The 19,371-nt window shown below is 59.9% G+C and overlaps 7 protein-coding genes across 7 annotated transcripts; 4 read left to right on the top strand and 3 right to left on the bottom strand.

The window, feature by feature from the left end:
• Positions 1-1,086: 1,086 nt before the first annotated feature.
• HRG_00966 (FAD binding domain-containing protein) lies at positions 1,087-3,261 on the bottom strand (the record flags this gene model as incomplete). The annotated part of the gene is made up of 5 exons (XM_044859437.1): positions 1,087-1,521; positions 1,585-2,049; positions 2,132-2,425; positions 2,483-3,105; positions 3,213-3,261. 5 exons carry the CDS (start codon positions 3,259-3,261, stop codon positions 1,087-1,089), a joined length of 1,866 nt encoding a protein of 621 aa, XP_044725837.1.
• A 1,588-nt stretch (positions 3,262-4,849) lies between these two features.
• Positions 4,850-6,806, top strand: HRG_00965 (uncharacterized protein; the record flags this gene model as incomplete). The annotated part of the gene is made up of 4 exons (XM_044859436.1): positions 4,850-5,061; positions 5,117-5,999; positions 6,063-6,632; positions 6,693-6,806. 4 exons carry the CDS (start codon positions 4,850-4,852, stop codon positions 6,804-6,806), a joined length of 1,779 nt encoding a protein of 592 aa, XP_044725836.1.
• Positions 6,807-7,454: 648 nt separating this feature from the next.
• HRG_00964 (uncharacterized protein) lies at positions 7,455-8,282 on the bottom strand (the record flags this gene model as incomplete). The annotated part of the gene is made up of 1 exon (XM_044859435.1): positions 7,455-8,282. One exon carries the CDS (start codon positions 8,280-8,282, stop codon positions 7,455-7,457), a length of 828 nt encoding a protein of 275 aa, XP_044725835.1.
• Positions 8,283-9,212: 930 nt separating this feature from the next.
• Positions 9,213-10,737, top strand: HRG_00963 (major facilitator superfamily domain-containing protein; the record flags this gene model as incomplete). The annotated part of the gene is made up of 2 exons (XM_044859434.1): positions 9,213-9,428; positions 9,613-10,737. The coding sequence occupies 2 exons, from the start codon at positions 9,213-9,215 to the stop codon at positions 10,735-10,737; spliced, it is 1,341 nt and encodes a 446-aa protein (XP_044725834.1).
• A 575-nt stretch (positions 10,738-11,312) lies between these two features.
• Positions 11,313-12,749, top strand: HRG_00962 (WD domain, g-beta repeat domain-containing protein; the record flags this gene model as incomplete). The annotated part of the gene is made up of 3 exons (XM_044859433.1): positions 11,313-11,608; positions 11,669-12,210; positions 12,280-12,749. The coding sequence occupies 3 exons, from the start codon at positions 11,313-11,315 to the stop codon at positions 12,747-12,749; spliced, it is 1,308 nt and encodes a 435-aa protein (XP_044725833.1).
• Positions 12,750-13,080: 331 nt separating this feature from the next.
• On the bottom strand, positions 13,081-16,286 carry HRG_00961 (transketolase, pyrimidine binding domain-containing protein; the record flags this gene model as incomplete). Its single annotated transcript, XM_044859432.1, has 2 exons — positions 13,081-13,625; positions 13,679-16,286. The coding sequence occupies 2 exons, from the start codon at positions 16,284-16,286 to the stop codon at positions 13,081-13,083; spliced, it is 3,153 nt and encodes a 1,050-aa protein (XP_044725832.1).
• Positions 16,287-17,206: 920 nt separating this feature from the next.
• On the top strand, positions 17,207-19,197 carry HRG_00960 (BSD domain-containing protein; the record flags this gene model as incomplete). The annotated part of the gene is made up of 3 exons (XM_044859431.1): positions 17,207-17,345; positions 17,405-17,640; positions 17,695-19,197. The coding sequence occupies 3 exons, from the start codon at positions 17,207-17,209 to the stop codon at positions 19,195-19,197; spliced, it is 1,878 nt and encodes a 625-aa protein (XP_044725831.1).
• Positions 19,198-19,371: the final 174 nt, after the last annotated feature.

Here is a 19,371-nt window from a genome sequence, read left to right as displayed (position 1 = left end):
GATGGGGGTGTTTGACAGTGCGGTGCAGTGATGGGCAAGAGCAGGAAGAGTGGCAAGTGCAGCTGGTGCTTGCTGAGGCTGCTTGAAGACAAGCAGGTGCGAAGCAGATGCGTGCGCGCGTTTGGTGTTTGGTGTTTGACGGCAAGTCGGATCAAGACCGAAGAAAGCGGAAAAGCAGGAGAGGCAAGAGAGCTGTTGCGTTGACGGAAGGCGTTTGGGGAGTGCAAGTGCAGAATGTTGGAAAGTGCTGGTGCAGAAGAGTTGGAAAGTGCGTGATAACTCAGAGTGCGAGTGCAGTGCGAGTTGAAGGAGGGAGAAAGAAGGAACGGGAGAGATTGGGGGCGGGAGACGTACTTGTAGGCTGGCGGACGCGACCGACAATCAGCCCACGTTGCCAGGTGGCGAAACGCGCATGACGCGTTGTCAACAACACGCGTTCGATGAATCTGGGTGCCTGAGGCGGTCGGGCGAGGTGCGCTGCTGAACGGCGGTGCGCAGGTGTTGCCAGGCGCGGCGTGGTGCTGAAGGTCGCTGTGGTGATGCCGTCAATGGCGAGTTGCAGTGGTGTTGAGGGGAGCTAGGGGAGTTTTTTAGCTGGCAAAACCTCGGCTTGACCCACCCTAGGCGGGGCACAAGCTGCCAGCTGCTGGGCGGGTCCCAGCCTCGATATCGAATTGGGAAGCCCCACACGCCCCGCACACCTTGCACCTTGAATATTCCGCATCGTTGCTACTTTTGACCTGCGTGAGACGGGCTGCGTGATGCAACGGCGCTCCTCCTTCAAAATATGAATACGAGTGAAATCATCGAACTGTCACCCAAATAGCACCGGGCTCTCGGCCCTCGCTCGATGCACGGGCAACCTGACGGATTACATACACTGTGCGTTCCATCACAGCCGTTCTCGCTCTGCGCGCACGCAGGATGCTTGCCCATACCGCCTACGCCGGCTAGCTACATCAGAAAACAGCCTCGTCGTTCAACTGTTCGTACATGTATTCGTACATGGAGAGGCGGAAGCGCCAGCAGCCTGATGATTCGCCCCTGCCGACTTCTCCACCTTCCGGAACCAGAAGCCTTCCTCGACTACAGATGCGGCGCGAACCCTCCAAGCGGTTGGGTGCAGAATGCCGAAAAATACACGTCGAGGGCGTTGACGGTGCCGTTTCCTTCAACAAGGCTTATTACCACGCCAACGTGCCCGTCTGGCCGAACCACGACAACGCCGCCCCTCGCCTCGTCCAATCCCATCTTGGCGTGCGCTGCGGCTTTTGCGTCGGGCACGCGGCGGTCCCACACATCGTCTGCGTAGATGTGGTCTCGATAGCGAGCCAGGACCCCGGGGACGTCGCGTGAGATATCGACTCGGGCCCTCTTGACGGCCAGCACAGTGCACAACGTGTAGAAACGGCTGTGGGGGTTGTGAATCTCGTCGCCAGAGAGCTGATCCGAGTCCAACCGCGCGTATGCTGCGTAAAACGATCGCTTGTGGCCGAGACCCTTTGCAAAATCTCGCAGAGCCTTCCGCGAGACACGAGGATTCCCGGCAAAGACGTAGATGCGAAAGGAGCCGTTCATAGGAACCTCTTGTTCAAGATGGACCATGTTGGCATCCACGACCCTCGTCACGTCCGCGTTTATGAAGATGCCTCCTGGTACCAGCCTAGTCGTCTTGGGATGAATCAGCGGCGACTGGGCCGGGTGGCTCGCAGACCAGTTCAAGGCGTTTGGCCCGTACAGAACGCCATATCCACTGGTGAAGCGGCAAGAGTCCTTGAAAGTCTTGATGAAGTCGTCATCACTGCCCTCGTCGGCCTCTTCGCCGTCAGCCGACGCCACCCGCATATCGTCTCGAGCCGGCGGCCGCTGGGAGAAAAGCTTTGCGTATCGGTTATCAAAGTCGAGGAGGCTCTCTGCCATGCCTTTTCGCTCCGACTGGTACGTCTCAAGAAGGCCGCGGTCCGCAAAGCCACCCTCGACAGCATGGATCTTCCACGCCAGGTTTATCGCATCCGAGAAGGCCGTGTTCATGCCTTGTCCCGCTTTGGGCTACTCAAGAAAGGGGAGGGGGAATGCGTCAGTGAATGAAGCTGACAGGAAATTGGTTAGGCTGCCGGGGGGTCTGCCTTACGCTGTGAGTATGGCAGGCATCGCCACCCAGAAACACGCGTTGGTCCAGGGTGTAATGATTTGAGATGCCCTGGCCTATGGGATATACCGAGAACCACTCGACGCGCTGCCAGTCGATCGAGTATGGCCGCAGGATCCTCTTGGCCGACTCTTGAACCTGCGTCTCGGTAGCTCTTTTCCTCGGGTTCCAGTCGGCATCCGTCGACGAGGCTAGCTGGATGTACAGACGGACCATGCCGTCTTCTCGCGGAATCACCATGATGGAGCCGTGCTGGCTGTGGACGGTGCATTTCATCTACTTGCTTGTCAGTTGACCAGGGTTGAAGATGTGCAGCTCCCACAAGAACCAGACCTTGATGTCGGGGAAATCCGTCCGGACTACGCCATCCATGACGCCCCAGACGTGCTCGATGGGATCGCGATGCTGAAACCCTATCTGGAGCTGCTGTCGGATGAATGACTTGGCACCATCGCCGCCAAAGAGGTATTTGGCCCGCACAGTCTCTGCGGCACGTCCGTCGACATGCTCGAGATGCACGTGGACAGGGTAGTCGGGATCCTCGTTTTCGACTGAGCGGAAGCCCCGGATCGTCCAGGGCCGCTGCACATCGACGCCGTTGCTCCCGAGGTCGCGGAGAAAGACTCTCTCTATATGGCCCTGGTGGAGCAGAGTCGTAAAGGGATACCGGGCATCAATGAAGGTTGGACAGCTGGCCCAAGTGCCTGTCCTGACGATGCCGTGGTCAGACTTGGAGGGGCCCCAAAACGCCACCTCGTAGACGCGCGCGGGCTTGTGTGCCATGATGTCAGCCTTGAGGCCCATGTTCCGCAAGAGGTCCAGAGAGCGCGGCTGGATGCCATCGGCTCGGCCGGTGCGAGTGGGCTCTGGCCGGTTGTCAATGTGCTTGATGCTGTAGCCCCAGCGAGCCAGGCACGTCGAAAGCATGAGGCCTGCCGGCCCAGCGCCCACGATGACTTTTGGGAGGAATATCTGTTTAGCAAGTGTATGGTGGACGCGACTCGAGGACCGAAGGAGGGCAAAGGAGGTGGCTGGGCGTGGCAAAGAAGAATGTCGGCCGTACCAATGTCATAGCACTGGATGCCTGGACTACGCGTGTCGGTGCCGGACATGGCTCTGTCGGCCGAGGCAACCATGACTTGAGAGAGGGGCCAAGGCTGCAGGAGCAGCAAAGGGTATCTTTGAAGAGGAAGCTCGGCGCGAGACGATGGAGATTTGAGTTGAAGTGCAATACGGAGACGATGGTCAACACGTATTCGTTATATCGCTCAAGGATGCTGTCGGCTCTTGGGACAGGCGCGGCTGGTTATGGGCATGAGGCACATGGCTGGAGCATCGACGAGGCGCTGGGATTTGCCGAGCTCACGGTGCCGAAGCAACGGCTTGCAAGTCGGCAAAGCAGCGTGCATGCAGATATGCGAAAGGCGGGCGGGCATCGAGGCAGGGTCGGAGTCTGACAGGCAAGCATCGCTGACCATGGCCCCATCCATCCAGGCGGACCGAGCAGAAGCCGACGCCGAAGTGCGTGACGGGAGGCAGCGTAAGCAGCGGAACGAGGCAACCATTAGGCGGGCCAATGACGTCCAGGTGCCCAGCGTTGACAGCCGGTCGGCGCCAGAGAGCGAGGGGAGCGAATAACCGCACGGGATCGCACGGGATCGCGCGGGATGATGATGGCGGCAGCGGTGAGTTGTCGCATCTGCATGGCGCGGCGCATCAGCATCTCGTCATTGGCTCGGCCGCCGACCTGGCTTGGCCCGGGGGGGGTGCGACCGACCGGGAAGAGATCGCGGGATTTCTGAACGACGGCATGTGGTGTGGACTCTCAGGTCGATCCTGGAAGCGGTACGATGACATTCTCGAACCTCGGATGCAAATCTTGGCTACCCGGGAGTCCGATCCCAGCTGGGATGGAGTCGCCGGCCCGACCCGACCTTGACGACATCCAGGACATGCTGCCCATTTTGTTGAAGACGCATATGGAACGAAATGGGACCAGAAGCAAAGGGGTTAGACGCCTGTCTCGTCCTGTTAATCATCCAGTGGCCTGCTTTCCATGAACCTCGTGTGAGATTCGAGCTGCCTTGAAAGAAAGCCCCTGCTTCTCGTTGCAAGACCGTCATTGATATTCAAAGTCACAAGCGACAACATAATGAGAGACAGTAGACCTTGGCCAGACTGAATGGGAGGCCGCTCTTCACCTCGCAGATCGACTTGTTTCAAGGCTCAATGAGCACTGCCCTTTCCCCTCTATACACGACGAGCATTGGCTTCACCGTATGCAACGGCCTGGCAATGTTCAAGGCAGCCAGTCCACTGGAACAGCGTTGGTGGTTCCCCGGAAACCAAGGGCTCCCGTGACGACACTGCAACTCGACCAGGCAACGCGCAAAGTAAACACGGCCTGCTTCCAAAACACAAACACTCACCTCAGATCCCCTCGAGCCTCGAGCAGACTTGAGCTCGCAACACCATCTGTTTTCTCGCATCCGAAAGAATAGAGCTCAAGTAAGCCGCCCCGGGATGAGTTGCCGCACACCCAGCAAAGGCGTCGACGAGACAAGTTTCGCGGCTGACTCTCGCGTCGCTATCCCGCCCTGAAGCTTCGTGGCATCGACTCGAGCCTTGCTTGACCCAAGGCTTGCGCTGTATGCCTCCTTGAGACAGTCGTCGTCGCCCCTCGCTCCTTGCTGAGCCTCGATGCCGTCCTCTGGCCCTTTCAAGGACGAGGTCCAGCAGCATTCTGTCCCAGAAGCAGCTTCTTCATCGACCCCGTCGCGCAGTAACCCCGTCCATCAAAGCTCTGCCCGATCTCGAGGCAGTCCGCTACCGTCCCGGAAGCGCCAGGCAAAGCAGCCACTGCACATTCGCATGAACTTGACCGAGACCCAGATGGATAAAATCACCGCCGCGTATGTTGGCTCCCGGCCCTCTCGTGTCGACCTCGTCGAGACTGATCCTCCGCAGCTTCACAAACAAGGTCAACGATAGCCCAGTGAGGGCGCGTCCGCGCGTTGAAGTCACGCCCGCCAAGCCGCCCTCTGGGCCGCAGCAGGGCGACTCTGGCTCGCGTCGCAACAAGTCCAGATACAGCCTGAGCAGCAGCGGCGACGAAGACTCGCAAAAGCCGTCCACCACCTTCTCAGACCTCATGCCCAGGCGTCAGGGCGACATCTTCTCCGCGAGTCTGGCCGAACGTCGCCAGCAGCACCCCCCTACGCCGCTCCAGGTCGCCGACGACCACGCGCCCAGTCGCACTCCGCATCGCCTGCCCATGGAGTCGGTGTCTCACGCAGTCTCGCCCCTGAGCCCGACGCAAGGAGGGCGCTATGAGAGGGCTGGGAGCGAGCAGCTCTCCCCTGACTGGCCGAGTCCTCAAACCGAATGGCTGCCCCGTGCAAGCACAAACTCCCACGTCGTCGACGAAAACGTCAACGGGCCCGTCCTCGACATGTACAGGGCGTGGGCGCGACTTGAGAGCCCTGCCGACTACGCCGAATCCTCTTTTCGTGTGCAGAGCCTGGCTCAGCGACCGCGACGATCCAAGAGCACCTCGGATGGGCTTCGACGCGCCGACGGGTTTGCCCCTGCATCTCCTCCTCCCCCCCCCCTGCCTGCCAAGGCACTTTCCCGGAGCTCCGGGACTCGGGCCACTGAGAGCCCTCTCTTCTCCCCGCTTGCCCTCTACTTCCGCGGTCAAGACTTCCCGTCGACCAAGAAGGGCGAAAAGACCTTGATCGGACAGAACGGCTGGCTGGAGCGTACGGGATTTGCCTCGGGACGGGATCAAAAGGTCCGGCAGAAGAAGACGGGCATCCTTGAGAGCATCAAGAAGATTGCGAAAGACATGGTAAGCTATCCAACAAGTCAATAAATATTAGTGAAGCACGGTTCACTGACGGGAGTGCCTTAGACGGCCGAGTTTCACAACAACAATCGCCGCTCCCAGGCCCCGGTCAAGGAGGTGAGCGTGTCCCACATTCGCATTTCCCTCGACGCGCGGGAGCAGAGCCTGCTGTACTGCGAACTCGAGTTCCATCTCACGGCCGCCCTCAACGATTTCATCACGGCCGAGCTCGACAGGGGCCACCTCGTCCCCGACAACCTCAAAAAGGTGTCGGACTGGTGGGCAAACCAGGGCCGCCCCAAGGTGGTCGGCTTTCGTTACGACCTGGAGACGCAGCTCCAACTCGTCAGCCTACACGTCAACGACTTCAACTTTTACGGCCGCCGCCAGAGCAACCCCGTCGAGATCGGCGGCCTCCTCGACGCCATGAAGACCAATGCTCGCCAGATGCGCATCCGCACTTTTTGCCAGCCCGACTCGGTCGTCGCCAAGCAGCTCGTCGACGCCCAGTCGCTCTTCAACATGATCAACGTGTCCAGCCTGCAGCAAGCGGCCCTCGCTGAGGTGGCCCAGTTCTTCAAGGTCATTGTCGAGCGCGAGCGCGAGCGGGAGCAGCACGAGCGCCGAGTCCGCGACGTGCGCAAGACGCATATCGCCCAGCCAGGAGAACAGCCCATTGATGTCGAGTGGCGGCAGCGGCAGAGCCAACACCACCACCAGCGACATCGATGCGAGAGCCACTCGGTTGCGTACCAGTCCAAGGACCACGACCACGAGGTCGACGAAGACCCGCTTCCTTATGCTCGTTAGTGAGGCAAGAGCTCGAGGCAGGTCTCGCAAGTTTCGTGACGTTCTATCTCAAATTTCCGGCCTGTCTTTCTTCGAGCAACCTTCTCTCATAGGAGTCTGGGATTGGATTGGTGGTAGTTAATAAAGGGTCAGAGGCAGGAATGAGAAAGGACTAGTAAGGGGTGGTGGAGGAACGAGGAACGGGATTTGGCGAGACCTTCCACGGATCACTGGAGAGGGGTCTTCGTTTTCGAGATGGACAGGGCCAATCACCACCAAGAATCCATGACTGCGATCGGCGAACTGTGTAGATATCAGCCAGATGTTGTACAATGATGTAGTAAACTACGATACTAGCAAGACGCCCGACTCGGAGCACTGTGTGATACCACCTACGCGTGGGAATGGAAGACGAGGAAAGCTTGAGAGCTTGAGAGACAAGTGCAGTGGCAGACCCATGATGCCGCTGCATTCTTTTCGATGATAGACTGTCCAACACCTGAAAACCCAAGTTAATTCAACCCCAGACCCGATATCCTGCTCTTCGCCTATTAACGCAAGCTGACCCAGGGCCAATCCACATGATGGCAAAATCATGAAGTGGCATTTCCCATCGGCACGTCTGTGTGTACCATAGATGCAACAAGCCCTCTGGCGATGAGGCTGCTGTCATTCAACATAGTGGTGCCTGCGCCGGCTCCGACTGAATCTTCTTTCGACGTCGTACACGTAGTCATCAGCATCAGCATCGTGAAGCAGGCGGCCCTGGCGATCCACGTCTGTCCTTCTGGATGATTCATAGCGCCCAAGGTCATCGTCGGAGCCGTAGCGGCCTTCCCACATCCGCTGACGATGCCGCTCGCGATCGCACTCGACCTTGCGGGCAACTGCATTTGCACCAAGACCACCGGCGACAGCACCGAGCACCGTCAACAAGCGCGGGGTGGCCTCGTCGCCATTTCGGCGGTCGTGACTACTCGTCCCGCGGCGTTGCTTGAGCGCAGCCTCGGAGGCCCTGTTGGCGACGATGCCGCCAACCACAGCACCCAGGAGGCCGGCTCCGATGCCCGTGGAGGTTTGGGAGAAGCTGTCCTGGACGATGCCCCGGGCGCGCTCAAGGGGATCCGGGGTACGAGAGCCGGCGCGAGAACGGCCGCGGTCGTCGCCGCGGAAGCCGCACTCACGGTAAGAACTGGCAGAGGACGAGCGCGAGTTGGCAGACTGATGAGAGGGCACACGGACGAGTTCGGAGGAGGGATGCGGTTGAGACCGGGGTTGTGTGCCGTTGGGGGTCAGGGGTAGGCCGAGCGCTTCGGCGGTGTCGCGATAGTAGGATGCGTTCAGGCCCATGGGCGGTTGCTGCTGCTGCTGCTGCTGCTGCTGCTGATCCAGGTCGTATCCGCCGTTACTGCGAGGGAGAGGCTCTGGGGAATAGCGGGTAGAGTGTCGAGGCCGGTAACTGTCGCCGGCGGCGGCTCTGGACTCGTATCTGGACATGACGCAGGCCGATATGCTCACCCGCCCTTGCTGGCCCAGGATGTAAGGACGGAGACGAAGGGACCCAAGACGGAGATTCCTTCACTTGAAGATGACACGGCTCTTGGCTTGGATGCAGCAAGGGCGGCTAGTACATGCACATGGGTCGGCGTCCCCTCCGTAGAAGGCAGGGACGGGCAGCTGACCCCGGGCGAAGATCGGATGGCTGACAAGCAGCCACGGCCCAAATCCCGGAAGGGGGGGAGAGGGAGCCCAAGGCATGCAGAGTAATTAGTGGCAGGCCACATTGCATCCAACGCCCAGTCTCGTGGTGCAGCAGCCGAAGAACTGATGACAGCGGTGATGTCACCTCACACGGTCCGGCTGGGGCGGTGCGGATCTCGGAGGCCGGATGCATCTTGCCGCTTTCTTCATGCCAGGCCAGGCAGAAAAGACTCCGGATAGTGCTGTTCGCGACAAGGACGGTCGGATGAGACCCGAGAGGAGGATGAGGAGGAGGAGGAGGTGGTGGAGGTGGAGGTGGAGGTGGATGTGAGGCGGAAGTGGGCGGGTCAGGTGACTCGAGACAAGCACAGCATGCACTTACTGCACTTGCATGCCTGGAGGACTCACTGCCCGATGCCCGTCGAAACTTTGCATCCATTGTCTGCACTTTGCGCAGTCCCTCCCGTGTTGGTTGGCCCGAGCTCTGAAGGCCATACGGGTCACCAGCCATGGACAGCCTCTGCCAAGCTGACTCGATCAATGGCCAGCCAATGGCAGGCAGCCACGCCGGGGGCGTTCCCCGGACTCAACTGAAGCCATCCAATTCTGCATAGCAAGCACCCTTACCGACCTTCTTCCACTCTGCCCCATCTCGAGCTTCCCCGGAAACCCACTGAGACGTCGCCTGTGACGACCTTGGGGCCCTCGCCCGGCGCAGGTTCAGGAATGGCTGACCCGACCGAGGAGACCCGGCAAGACGGCCGGCGTGCTGCGTCCGAGACGGATCCGCTTCTCGAGAACCGAGGCGATGAGGCGCAGCACGTCGGTGAGGACCCTGCCGATGGCCGCGAGCGATGGAATCATCCTCGCGTCAACCGCTATCGATATGTCTCCGTCAATCTGTCGCTGCTCATCCTGGGCATGCATGACGGCAGTATAGGCGTCAGTCTCTTCTTTCTTTCTTCTTCCTCCGCATCAACGACCAAGCTAACCACACACTTGTGCGCAGGCCCTCCTCCCCATGTATGTCTTGGACGGCCAGGCTGTGTGGCCTCTCGTTGCTTCACACGCCACTGGCTTGATATGCGTCTGCTGACCACCAAGCTGTGCCTTGACCGCCCGCTAGCTTGAACGCTACTATGCCATCAGCTATGCGACCGTGTCCACCCTATTCCTCGTCCCCTTTCTGGGATACGTCACCGCCGCCCTCTGCAACAACTGGATTCACCACAGACTCGGCCGCCGAGGCGTCGCCTTCCTCGGGCCCGCTGCCCGCCTCTTGGGATATATCCCCATGGCCCTTCATCCGCCCTTCCCCGTCTTGCCCGTGCTGCTCCTCATTGTCGGCTTCGGCAATGGCATTCAGGATAGCGCCTGGAACACCTGGGTGGGCAACATGCACCAGGCCAACGAACTGCTGGGCATCATCCACGGCTCTTTCGGCCTGGGAGGCACCGTTGCCCCTCTCATCGTCTCCGCCATGGTTGCCAAGATGCACCTGGAGTGGTACACGTACTTCTACGTCACCACCGCCGTCGTCTGCGTCGAGCTTGTCTTTGCCGTCTGGGCTTTTTGGGGCGCCTCCGGAGCCGTCTACCGAAAGAAACTCCGGCGCGACGCAGGGGGCGGCGGCGGCACGATTCGCACCGTCCTCTCCGAGCCCATCACCTGGCTCGTGTCCGTCTTCTTGCTGGCCTATGCCGGCGCCGAAGTCAGCATGGGTGGCTGGACCCCCACCTTTATGATTGAGGTGCGTCACGCCGACAACTTTCTGGCTGGTGTCACCGCGACGCTCTTCTGGCTTGGCCTGAGCCTTGGGCGAGTTGTCCTCGGTTTCATCACGGGCCGCATCGGCGAGAAGCTGGCCATCACGGGCTACCTGCTCTTTGCCGTCGCCTTTGAGTTGCTGTTTTGGCTCGTGCCCACGACAGTTGGCGCCATGTGCTTCGTCTTCCTCATGGGCTTCTTCCTCGGCCCGCTGTTCCCGGCAGCCGTTGTCGTGGCGACCAAGTTGCTGCCTCCCGAATACCACATCACCGCCGTCGGCTTCGCGGCGGCCATAGGCGGCGGTGGCGCCTCTGTGCTTCCCTTTGCGGTTGGGGCTATTGCCGAGAACCATGGCGTCCAGGTGCTGCAGCCCATTATCCTCGCCGTACTTCTCTTCCTGATCGGCGTCTGGCTGGCGCTACCAGGAGGGCTCAGAAAGGGGGGGCTTGATCGGGCGCAACGTAGTCGCGAGACACGGACGTGAAGAACGTTGGGCCCTAATCTGTACAGGTCATTGGACACAAGTGCATGATCTCGGTTCAGTAAAAGGTGCGTAGACAGACAATCTCATCTAGGCTGCGTAGATAGAGCCGCGCTTCTTCTGCCCGGAACGCACCCGGTCCTCAAACACGAGGTGTGACTGGCTCCACGGAACAACACGGCTGAAAGCTGGTCTTGCCGAGTTCCATCACTCCCACCTGGGGTGCCGATGCCGGGGAAGTCATGTGGAATACTGATGCCGGTAGGAGGATCAGTTGGACGTTGGGGATGTTATCTTATCAGTGGGGCAGTCTCAGAAAAATCGCCGACCACCGGCAGAGGAAAATGGTGCCCCACTTCACTTACACAGCGTCCAACATCACCAGCTTCTCTTCCTCACTCATGTGTCCGGCCACACCGAGCCTGTCGCATATGCCTCTCCGCTGATGCAAGTCGCCTCGTTCATGACTATTGCTGGCCCCGAAATCCCTTGACGCTTTTCCATTCACGCGTCGGGCCTCCTCACCCCATTCATTTCCCCGAGCACGAGACGGCAACAAGCCGACCAGGACGGCGGCAATGGCCTCGATCCGCCCTCTTCCGCCCTTTCAGCCCGACCTTCACGAACGCGCCTGGGCCTCGATACCGCACCCGACACTCCCTCTGCTCGCCACCACGCACGCCAAGAGCGTCACTGTCTTCTCCCTCGCCACCCTTTCCCCCCACAGCACGCTCACTGGCGGCCACACCCGCTCCGTCCGCTCCGTCGCCTGGGAGCCGGGCCTGCCGCCGCACAAGCTCTGCCTAGTGACGGGAAGCTTCGACTCCACCGCGGGGCTCTGGCGTTGGGACGGCGACGGTGACGGCGACAATGGGCTCGCGATGGAGACGGAGGTGACGGCGCGGGCGGTGGGGCATGATGGCGGCGGCGGCAGAGATGGAGAGAGCGACGGCGACAAGGATTGGGAGTTCACGCTGGTGCTCGAGGGCCACGAGTCGGAAATCAAATCTTGTGCCTTCTCGCCGTCCGGGGCCTACCTGGCCACGTGCTCGCGCGACAAGACAATCTGGATCTGGGAGGACGTGGGCGGCGGCGGGCCGTCCGGGGCCGCCGATGACGAGTGGGAGACGCTGGCCATTCTGAACGAGCATGAGGGCGACGTCAAAGCCGTGGCCTGGTGCCCCGACGTGCCCGGGCGCAACGCCCGCCGCCGCTACAGCCCAGACGTCCTCGCCAGCGCTAGTTACGACAACACGGTCCGCATATGGCGTGAAGACGCTGACGCAGAGTGGGTCTGCGTCGCCGTCCTCGAGGGCCACGAGGGAACCGTTTGGGGACTTGCGTGGGAGTCTCCTCGCCCGTCCGACGCCGGCGGCGGCGCCCGCTTTCCGCGCCTGCTCACCTTTTCGGCCGACGCGACGATACGGATATGGACGCTCAGGGAGGAGGAGGAGGACCAGGATGGCGCTGAGGAGGGTAGTGGCGGCGGCGGGGGAAGTGCGCTCGGTGGCATACCCAACACGATGCGCAGATCGTTGCGGGAAGAGTGGGACTGCACCGCCATCCTGCCCCAGGCTCACAGCAGGGACATATACGCCGCCACGTGGAGCAGCCAGTCGGGCCTCGTGGCCAGCGCAGGCTGCGACGGCACCATTGCGCTCTACCGGGAAGTCCAGCGGCCGGCCCCTCCAGGATATACCGCCGGCGCCGCCGACCGTGCCACCGCGCCCATGGACGAGGAAGGTGAGCCGCAGCAGCACCATCCACCGCCCCCCGGCCCCTCGACCACGTCGTGGGAGCTGCTCACAACCGTGCCCAATGCACACGGGCCCTACGAGATCAACCACATCACCTGGTGCCGCCGGCACGACGCTGCCGCCGGTGCACGCCGCGGAGAGGAAGAGATGCTCGTGACGACGGGAGATGACGGTCTGGTCCGTCCGTGGGAGGTGAGGCTGGGAACGCCGGGGCACCCAGCTGAAGGAGCCGAGATGGTCGAGGCACCGGACAGATGAGAAACCCGTACAAGGAAAAAGTAGTAAAAAAATCGATACAATGCCAATAAGCAGAGGCTGTTGCTGACTCTTGGCCAAGGCCAAGCTCGTATCCCTTTGCCAAATACTTCGTACAAACTCGCGCAACCGGCATGGTACAGATACTACCATTGATCCTCGAGCGACGTTACCTATGATACACTGTGCTTGCTACGCAAAAGAATGAGTCCCCTCCGCTCCGTATACCTCGTCTTCCCAGCCGCTGGTCCGCCTTCTAAAGATTGACTCTTCTCCCTCCACGTAAGCACAAGACTTGCATCGCCCTCTTTTACCTTTTTCGCCGTCTCTTTCGTCACTCGCCCTTGAGCTTATCCTGCTTCACGGTAAAGGCCATCTCCAGAAGCTCCTGTTCCTCCTTCTTGTGGACCTGCTTCAGTCCCGTCGCCACGGAAGCGCTAGGGTTGCGGCCGGCGTACATGACGTGCTTGCGGTCGTGGTGCTCGGTCTGGTTGAGCAGCGTCTCTATGCGTGGCTGCGTGAAACTCCACGCTCCGGCGTTGAGTGGCTCCTCTTGCGCCCAGACGATGGTCTTCGCGTTGGGGTACATGTCCAGATTCTCCCTCAGCTGCTGCCACGGGAAAGGGTTCAGCTGCTCGATGCGGGTGAGCGCGACGTTGTCGATATTGTTGTCGGCACGGTACTTGTGCAAGGTGGTCCAGACTTGACCAGTGCAGAGGATGACGCGGTCGATCTCCTCGGGCGACTTGATGCTGCCCGCTTGGTGCTCGGGGTCGGGGATGATCCACTGGAATCCCGCATCCTCTCCGGAAAACTCCTCAATGTTGGAGCGCGCAAGGGGATGGCGGAGCAGGGCCTTTGAGAAGAAGATGACGAGCGCTGTCATACAGTAAGCAAACTGTCAAGCAATAGACGCAGGGGCTAAAACTTACGTTTCCGGAATTGACGCTGCATTTGTCGGCGCAGCGCATGGAAAAGGTTGGCGGGAGTAGTCATGTAAGCAATCTGCATGTTGCAGTCCTGATGCTGCCGGGCAAGCTTCTCCTTGGACGGGAAGATGCGCGGGTCCTCGTTGCAGAGCTGCAGATAGCGCTCAAGGCGGCCCGACGAGTGTTCGGGACCTTGGCCGTCATAACCGTGGGGAAGAGACATGACGAGGCCGGTTCGCTGCATCCACTTGACCTCGCCCGATGCGATGAACTGGTCAATGATGCATTGCGCGTTGTTGGCAAAGTCACCAAATTGGGCCTCCCACATGACGAGGGCGTTGGGGGAAGACAGAGAGTAGCCGTACTCGAATCCGAGAGCACCGAATTCGCTGAGGGAGGAATTGGAGATGACAAATTTGCCCTGGTCCTTGCTGATATGCTGGAGAGGGGTGTATGTCTCCTCGGTCTCCTGGTCGTGGAAGACGGCGTGCCGCTGCGAGAAAGTGCCGCGCTCGACGTCCTGGCCAGACACGCGGACATGGTAGCCCTCGGTGACCAAGGAGCCAAAGGCAAGAGCCTCGGCGGTAGGGAAGTCGATGTTCTTGCCCTCGACGACAGACTTTGTCCGGTTGCTGAGGATACGTTTCAAGTTGCGGTGGATGTGGAATCCCTCCGTGGCCGATCCGATAACCTCGCCGACGTGGTCCAGCGTTTTCTTGTCGACCTTGGTGGCGTGGTGGGGAAGGATCTCCGTGGCGAGCTCCTTGGGGGACTTGAAGCCGTTCCAGGCAGACGTGGTCCACTCCTTTGAAGTCGGCTGGTAGTCCTTGGACTTATTGAAGCTCTCCTCCAGCATGCCCCAGACCCACTGCTTGTGCTCCTCAATGTCCTCCTTGGTAAAGCTGCCGTCCTGGAGCAGCTTGTTGACATAGACATCAATCTGAGGCTCCTTGGAGTTGATACGTTTGTACATGAGGGGTTGGGTGAATGAGGGCTGGTCGGTTTCGTTGTGCCCGTGCTTGCGGTAGCAGATGAGATCGATAACCACGTCGTGCTGAAACTCGGCGCGCCAATCGGCAGCCAACTGGCAGACAAAGTTGACGGCCTCGACATCGTCGGCATTGACATGGAAGACGGGTGCGTCAATGGCCTTGGCAATGTCGGTGCAGTAGGCCGTGGAGCGTGCGAAACGAGGGTCGGTGGTGAAACCAATCTGGTTATTGACCACCAGATGGACGGTACCACCGGTGGAGAAAGCGGGCAGAGAGTGGAATCCCAGACATTCGTACACGATGCCCTGGGCGGCAAAGGCAGCATCGCCATGCAGCAGCACGCTCATCGCGGTCCTGTGCGTCTTCTCGTCATTGTTGTAGTGCTGGATGGCTCGCGTCTTGCCCAGTACGACAGGGTCCTCGGCTTCCAGATGCGAGGGATTGGCGACGAGGGAGAGCTGGACACGCTTGCCCGACGGGGTGGGACGTTCAAAGTTCATACCCAGATGGTACTTGACGTCGCCAGAGCCTTCGTCTTCGGCACCGCTCGTACTAGCAAACTCGGAGAAGATGGACTCGTTGGGCTTTCGCACGACGTTGCTGAGGACGTTGAGTCTGCCACGGTGAGGCATGCCAATGACGATGTCCTTGACACCGTAGTCGACGCTGCGGTCAATGAGCGCCTTCATGCCGGGCACCAGAGTCTCGCAGCCCTCAAGGCCGAATCGCTTGTCGTTGGGGTATTTAGTGGCGAGGAAGGACTCGAAGCTCGAGCTCCAAATGAGGCGATCGAGGATGCGGCGCTTTTCGTCGATGGAGTACTTGAAGGGCTGGGGAACCTCGAGACGCTCGCGCAGCCAGTCGCACTTTTCGCGGTCCGGGATGTGGATGAACTCGACGCCATGGGAACCAGCGTAGATTTTCTCGCATGCGGCGATAATCTCACGGAGCGTCATCTTTTCGCGGCCGTCCTTTTTGAAACGGGGCAATATGCCGGGCCCGAGGGTGTACTCTTTATCGAGGTCCTTGTCGGCGAAGCCATAATGCTCAAGAGTCAGCTCCTTGGGCTTGATGTTACCGAAGCCGGCGGCGGTATTGCGGATGCCGAGAGGATCGATATTGGCCTTGTGGTGGCCACGAGCCTGGTAGGCGCGAACGAGCAGCTGGACCTTGAGATGGTTGGTGACGTCGGAGCCATCCTCGAGGGTCAAGCCGCCACCTAGACGAGGCACGCCGCCCGTCATGTTGGGCACTAGGTTGGGGGGCGGTTGGAAGGCCTGCGAGATGGGCATGTCGCCGCTCTCCATGTTCTTGAAGTAGACCTGCCACGAGACATGGACGCTCTTAGGATCTTGCTTCCACTCCATGTACATCTCGTCGATATAATTGGCAGTGCTTCCAGAGAGGAAGTTGTCGCTCGGGTCGGGGGACGAGTTGGTCGCGCTGGTGGCGTAGGATCGAGCCGTGCCCGCCCAGGTGGCAGAACGACGCGCGCCCGTGGCCTTGCATGACGAGCGGGAGGCGACGGTGGAGGAGAGGGCAAGCCTCGACGGCGAGAGCTGACATGCGGCGCGCCGGAGCAGCGGAGAGCCAGCTCTACCGAGCGAATTCCTCAACATGGCGAGAGCTGGCAGGGTGGACAGGGACTGAGTAAGAGGCGGGACGGAGGTGAAAAAAGGTCAGAGCTCGAAGAGACGAGGCATTTGATGGCCGACGCAAGCTCGAGAGGGCAAGGAGGCGAGAAGTCAAGGGCGACGAGCCTTTTGGCAGATGACCCAAGAGTGCAGTACGGGAAGAAGCTGGTCAGCCAGTAGGACGAGCAAAAGTTGCGTCAACGAGACAAGGTACCTGCGCTTGCTGCGGATCGGATGCCGTTGAAGCCGCGTATGTAAGCAAGGGAGAATAGGTACCCTGCAGCTACCTCGGTGGGTGGGTGTGCGGTGGGTAAGGTAGCTGTCTGTTTTGGGTAGCCACCTGGTATCTCTTCCGTACCTCCAGAGCTGTCGGAAGGGAAGTATCCAAGAGCTGGCTGAGAACGCAAATTGCCTCAGCCATCCTTCAATGGGACACGGGGAGTTCAACTCGCCAGAGGTCGGGTCGGAGAAGTGGAATCCTCGGGCCGACGCCACGACAAGCCCGCCCGAGCCACCAAAACGATGATTGAATACAAGCCACACAGTGCGACTCCCAGACATGAGAACCTTCCTAAGTTAGTATCTGTACTTCGTACCTCACCGTGCCAAAACCTGGTCATCAACGTTCACCAACGAAACAAGCTACGCCTTCACCGTTCGTCGCTATTGTCTCCTCTCTTGAAAACGCTACAAGTGCCTTGGAAGAAGACGACTTCTCTGGTCGGCTCATCTCTGCTGCCGCTCGAGGCCCTCACACTCACCACCCGCCTAATCACGTCCGAGAACCTTGATGCACTAGTGAGCATCGCCAGGCAGCTGTTGCTCGCTGGTGCTCAGTCGGAGTAGTGATGAGACCTTTCTAGGCGCACGAGTGAGGGCAGACAAACGCAGACACTCTTACAGTCATGGCTGTACCGGCTGGGCGCGCCCTGTTCAAGAAGAAGGACGGCATCCTCACTCTGACGAGCGACCTTCAGACAGTCACCTGGACTCCCAACTCGGGCGGCCCTCCTACCATCTCCCTCCCCGTCGCCGACATCACCAGTACGTTTGTGCCTCGTCTACTTCTCTCTTTTCTCGGGCTAACAGAGAACCGCCACCAGATCTTCAGCAGACACCCGATTCCTCGCCAAAGGTGATGCTCAAGATCTTTGAAAAGGCCAAGGACGGAGCAGACCCTGTCACCTATCTCTTCCACTTCAACACCTCCGAGGCTCGTGCCGAAGCAAAGGCCGTCAAGGATCTTCTCTCTCGCTTATTGGCTGATCTTCGGGGCAGCGATGCCTCCATCCCCAAGCCCTCGACCGGGACGCCGCTGGCCGCTGGAGCCTCAACCCCAGTCAGTGGCAGTGTCTCGGCATCAATGGCTTTTGCCAGCGCCGCCAACTCGCAGCCATCTTCGGCGCGATGGTTCGATGATAACCAACTCAAGATGGACATCGAACTGCAGCAGTCTCTCATGAAAAAGGACAAGAGCCTGCACCAGACCTACATGGAGGCCATTGCCGTTAAGCCCGAATCCATATCGAGCGCAACCTTCAACTCTCAGTTTTGGTCGACGCGAACCAATTATCTGCGCGCACATGCAATCGAGACTAATCAAAAGAAGGGCGCCTACAACGTTCTGTCAACGGTCAAGCCGCGTACCGTGGACGGTGAGCTGAAGCTCAACATAAGCGTTGAGCAGGTCCAGATGTTACTATCCCAGCACCCCCTGGTGAAGCGAATCTATAATGAAAACGTACCAAAGCTCTCTGAGGCCGACTTTTGGTCCCGTTTCTTCCTCAGCCGTCTCTCCAGGAAACTCAGAGGTGAGCGCGTGTCAGACAGCGAGCGCCCTGACCCGCTCTTCGACAAGTATGACGTGAATGAAAACACGCAGGGCGCCCAGAGCAGGATCATGGCGCAGAGTGTTCCGCACATTATTGACTTGGAGGCCAACGAGGAGAACCAAGGCGGCTTCAAGGGCGGCAATGCCAAGGATGTAGAGATGCGGCCTCGAACCCGCTTCCCCATTGTCAGGACGCTCAACAGCCTGAGCGAGAAGATCATGGCCAACGTTGCGCCTTCTGACGGGAACGTCGATGACGGACAAGGCCCCTACAATGCGTACAACGAGCTGCTGCTTCGTGACCTTCAAGGGGACGCCCAAGAACACCGCATCATGCTCAATGTCAAGGAGCAGAGTAAGTTCTTCTCCAAGCAGGACACTGCGCCGTCGGCGAACGCGCGCATCTTTGCCAAGCAGAACCCGGCCGATGTCTTGTCCAAGATGAGAAGTACGCTCAGAAGTCTAAAGACCAACGGCGCCGACTCGACGACCCTGCAAGCAGCAATCGACTTTGACGACGAGAGCGACAGCGACGAGGAGCAGCAAAAGAGCTCCCACGTCGGCTCCCGAGCAGCCATCAAGGCCGCCGAAAAGGAAGTCATGAGTGGCGTCCTCCAGCAGCGGTCTCAAAAGTACGGACACAGCAGCGACGCGTCATCGCCCATGGGCCTACCCCCGCACATGGTGGAAAAGTGCTCGCTGACGCACGCGACGAGCGTCGAGTTCCTCCACCAGTTTTGGAGCGCCTTCTTCTCGGGCGACGCCGACCGCGCCCCGGAGCTGCAGTACCTGGCCGAGTCGCTCAGGCGCTCGGGCTCGCGCATCGCCGCCGTGGCCGACGAGGCCGAGGCAGAGCGCGAGGCCACCATCCGCAAGCGCAAGCAGGAGATTCGCGACCACTTTGAGCGCACGGGCAAGAAGATTCGGTGGAAGTCGGACATGGTGGGCGGCGGGCGCGACGCCGTCGTCAAGATGATGCAGCCGATACTAGATGCGCTGGACAAGGCGCAGGGGGACTATGCGAGGGCCCTGGCGGCCGAGGGCATCCAGGTCTCGACGGAGTAATAAGCGGCGTAAGGGCTCTTCAGATCACAGGCTGTCTCATCGAGTAGATCCATAGCGCACCGTCACATGGTTGGAATAACCATCTGCTCTCTCTGCCCTCAGGCCAACTCTAATTTTCCTTTAACCTTGGTCTTCCTTACAAAGGAGAGGGATGCTTACACTGGGCCGCATCCA

Source organism: Hirsutella rhossiliensis, assembly GCF_020360975.1.
Source record: "Hirsutella rhossiliensis strain HR02 chromosome Unknown scaffold00001, whole genome shotgun sequence".
Classification (NCBI taxonomy): Eukaryota; Fungi; Ascomycota; class Sordariomycetes; order Hypocreales; family Ophiocordycipitaceae; genus Hirsutella; species Hirsutella rhossiliensis.
The sequence above is the reverse complement of the archived record's forward strand: the minus strand, read 5'-3'. Positions and strand labels throughout refer to the sequence as shown.